The sequence below is a fragment of the Mastomys coucha genome, unplaced genomic scaffold, assembly GCF_008632895.1.
Source record: "Mastomys coucha isolate ucsf_1 unplaced genomic scaffold, UCSF_Mcou_1 pScaffold18, whole genome shotgun sequence".
Taxonomy (NCBI): Eukaryota; Metazoa; Chordata; class Mammalia; order Rodentia; family Muridae; genus Mastomys; species Mastomys coucha.
In genome coordinates this window covers 94030239-94033871 of record NW_022196900.1, presented here as the reverse complement: position 1 = coordinate 94033871, position 3633 = coordinate 94030239, and the positions used below count along the sequence as shown (strand labels likewise).

Below are 3633 nucleotides of genomic sequence, written 5' to 3'. Positions count from 1 at the left end.
GGTCTCCATGGCAACCCTTAGACGCAATTCTGATCCAAACGAGGAAGACCTGGGAGGGAGAACCCAGAACACAGGGAGGAGACCTGAGGAACCTCCCTGTCCCCTGGTGCCCTGCTCACTTCTGGGAGCAGCTAGGGTCTGTACCCAGGTCTCCCAAAAGACCATATAGGAGATTGTGCAGGTCTGCCCCTTGCTGGACACAGATCCTGGATGGCTTTTCTTTGTCAGCTGCCCCAAAGGCTTTTCCTGCTGGGGATGACTGCCCTGACTGTGTCTGCCTTGGGGACAGGTGAGTAGGAAGGGCCTGGAAAGGGCACACCTGAGACCCTGGTCCCCAGGCTTTCCCCAGTTAGCACTCATTAGTATTCTTGAGTCTATTTCAACCTCTTCTAGAAGGCTGGAAATCCAAGGGAGTCAGAGGCAGGGATCTGGGGGGTGGGTGGGGTAGCCCTCGGGTCTGGGTGAGACAGTTTGCATTGGGCATTCTTGCATCCCACCTCTGACATCATTGCTCCCACTCGGCTGTGTCTCCTGCAGTCAATAGGCCAGGGGTGCAGCTCAGTGGTAGAGCATCTGTTTAAGATGTGTAAGGCCCTGGGTGCTATTCCCAGGACCATGTTAAAAAAGTAAAGAAATTCTAGAGTTGGGGAATGGTGGCACATGTCCTCTCATTCCTCAGGACTCTGAGGCAGGGGATCTCTGCACATTTGAGGCCAGCCAGAGTGACACGGATTTCCATCTCAAACAAGCAAACAAATGGAACAGATATCAAAGTAAATAGTGTCTGTGAAATCTAGGAGCTTATTTATGTTATCCTTAACAATAGCCATAAGTGATTCCAGGGACGGTCACTCCAGCAGCTAAATCATGTCATAACCCCATCCTTGCAAGAGAGCCGCTACGGCTCCTGACTTCCATCACTTTCTGCATCAACTGCGGTTAAGAAGCTGGAAGGAAAGGGAACTTCTCACCTAGACCACTCCGGGTTTTTTATTTTTTACAATACTGGGTGCTCACGGCCTCACACAGGTTCAATACATACTCTTGCAAGGGCTGTTAAAAAATGGGGGGAAGGACCCCACACTCAGGGCTCGGGAACGATGACCCCAAACACCACCAAGACTCATACTTGATACAATCAGCAAGAGGTTCTTTTATTCAGAGCTGGGCGAGACTCATATCCCTCGCAGGGGTAGAAGAGTCTGGCCCCAAGCAAAATTTTAAACAGGTTTTTATACCCACACAGTTGCTAGGGAAAAGGGGAAAATAAGGCAGGGGAAAGTACGGGGTAGTCTCTGATTGGTGCTGGCTTGTGCTAGGGTTCAGAAGCAGGTTAGCCACCTGGCAATTGTTTGCTACCTCATTTTTCTTTTTTCCTGCCAGGTCGCTCCGGTCTCTAAGCTCTGGGAGCTGGTCTCCCATTCTTTTAAGTTTTGGGAGCTGGTTTTCCATTGTTTCTAAGTCCTGGGAGCTAATTTCCCATTTTTCTAAATCCTGGGAGGTAGTCTCCCATTAAGTTCAACTAACGGCTAAGTTCCCACAGTACAGTTTGAAAATTTTAACCTCTCACTCTGCCTCTGAGCTACACCTCCAGCCAAAGTCTCAGCTGGGCAGTGCAGTGTGCACCTTTGATCTCAGAGGCAGAGGCAGGCGGATCTCTGAGTTCCAGCCTGGTCTACAGAGTTCCAGGACTGTCAAGGCTACTAAACCTTGTCTTGAAAAAAAATTAAATAAAAAAAAATTAAAAAGGCTGCCCTTGAACACATTTTATAGCTCAGGCAGGCCTTGTGTTTTTAATCTTTTTAGCTGGGATTACAAGACTGCAGGCCCCCAGTTATCTTGCTTGGTCGTCATCATCATTGTCGTTGTCATCGTCATCATCATCATCATCTACTATTATTTATATATTGAGTGAGTAAGGCCTTGATATGCAGTGTAGATGATCTCAAACTTTGGGAGATCCTCCTACCTCTGTCTTCTTCTTCTTTTCTTAAGGATTTATTTATTATTATACATAAGTACACTATAGCTATCTTCAGACACACCAGATCTCATTTCAGTTGGTTGTGAGCCACCATGTAGTTGCTGGGATTTGAACTCAGGACCTTCGGAAGAGCAGTCAGTGCTCTTACCTGCTGAGCCATCTTGCCAGCCCACCTCTGTCTTCTGAGTGCTGAAATTAAATGTGTGCACCACTCTACTTTTTTTTTGGTTTTTCAAGACAGGGTTTCTCTGTGTAGTCCTGGCTGTCCTGGAACTCACTCTGTAGACCAGGCTGGCCTCGAACTCAGAAAACCACCTGCCTCTGCCTCCCAAGTGCTGGGATTAAAGGTGTGCTCCACCACCGCCCAGCTTTTTTTTTTTTTTTTTTTTTAATATGTGTACACTGTAGCTGTCTTCAGACACAGCAGAAGAGGGCATTGGATCCCACTACAGATGGTTGTGAGCCGCTGGGGCTGGGAATTGAACTCAGGACCTCAGGAAGAACAGCCAGTGCTCTTAACCACTGAGCCATCTCTCCAGCCCTATCCCTCTTTCTTTAAAGCAGGGTGGAAAACTATTCCCCAGAAACTCCCAGCGGATTTCTCTTTAAATCTTACAGATCAGAACTAGGTCACATAGTAAATCTCCAAACCCAGAAAAGCAGCTAGGATCTCCTTTAGCCAGGAAACAGAGAGAATGGGAGACGGGTGGGCAGCCTCCCGAGTGTATCCACCCCATCCTCACAGGATATACCCGAGATACCCGGGTGCGGCTGACTCTTTAATAATTCATTACATGCTCAGGGGAGTGGGAAACTTAGATGTTCAGGAGGTTTTTTTGTTGCAATCTCAGCCTACAAAATACTTGGGAAAGTAACATTTTTTTTTTTTCTTGACCACAAGACCCAATTTGACAGGAGACATTTGTTCTTCTGGCTGCTACATCTAGCCAGCCCATTGAAGGTTTCTGTTCTTCCTTCCTGTAGTGAACACAGCAGTCCTTGGGAGTAGTATTTGATCTTAGAGAGGTCTGCAGATTCTGCAGCTGCCTCCCAAATAATACTGTGTATACATCATCATCCCCTGGCCCTTTTATTGAGACAGGAGCCTCAGGCATCTCAGCTGGCCTTGAACTTGCTATGTAGCTGAGTGGCCTAATCCTCCTGCCTCCACCTCCTAAGTGCTGGGATCAGAGGTATGTCCCACCTGAAAACCTTATTTACATTCTCTCTCTCCCTGTCTCTGTCTTTGTTCCAATCCCTCCCCCTTCTCACATTTCTTGAGACAGAATCTCATTTTGTAGTCCTGGCTGTCCTGGAATTCACTCTAAAGACCAGAGTTGGCCTTGAACTCCTGTGTCTCTGCGTCGCCCCTCCCCCTCTCCCCGTCCAGGGATTAAAGGCTTACATAGCCAGGCCTGATTATTTTATTATAGTTTTCCCTTTTGAGACACGGTCTGGATTTATAACCCAGGCTAGCCTTGACTCACTATGCTTCTCCCTGTCCTCCAAAATATTGGTTTTTACAGGTAGATGCCACTACCCTAGGGGCTGAAGTCCAGAGATTTATAATTAGGAGTTGTGACTTTGAATTAAGTCATAAAGTGTTCACAAAAATGCATCCTTTTTTTTTTTTTTTTTTTTTTTTTTTT

General features: G+C 46.9%; 1 protein-coding gene across 1 annotated transcript in view; it reads left to right on the top strand.

Annotated features, from left to right (window-relative positions):
• The first annotated feature begins 255 nt into the window (after positions 1-255).
• LOC116095789 (low-density lipoprotein receptor class A domain-containing protein 2-like) overlaps positions 256-3633 on the top strand; it is a 4092-nt gene continuing 714 nt past the window's right edge. Inside the window, exon 1 of the mRNA XM_031377038.1 lies at positions 256-289. Coding sequence (XP_031232898.1) covers positions 256-289 — 34 coding nt within the window. The remainder of the gene's footprint in view (positions 290-3633) is intronic.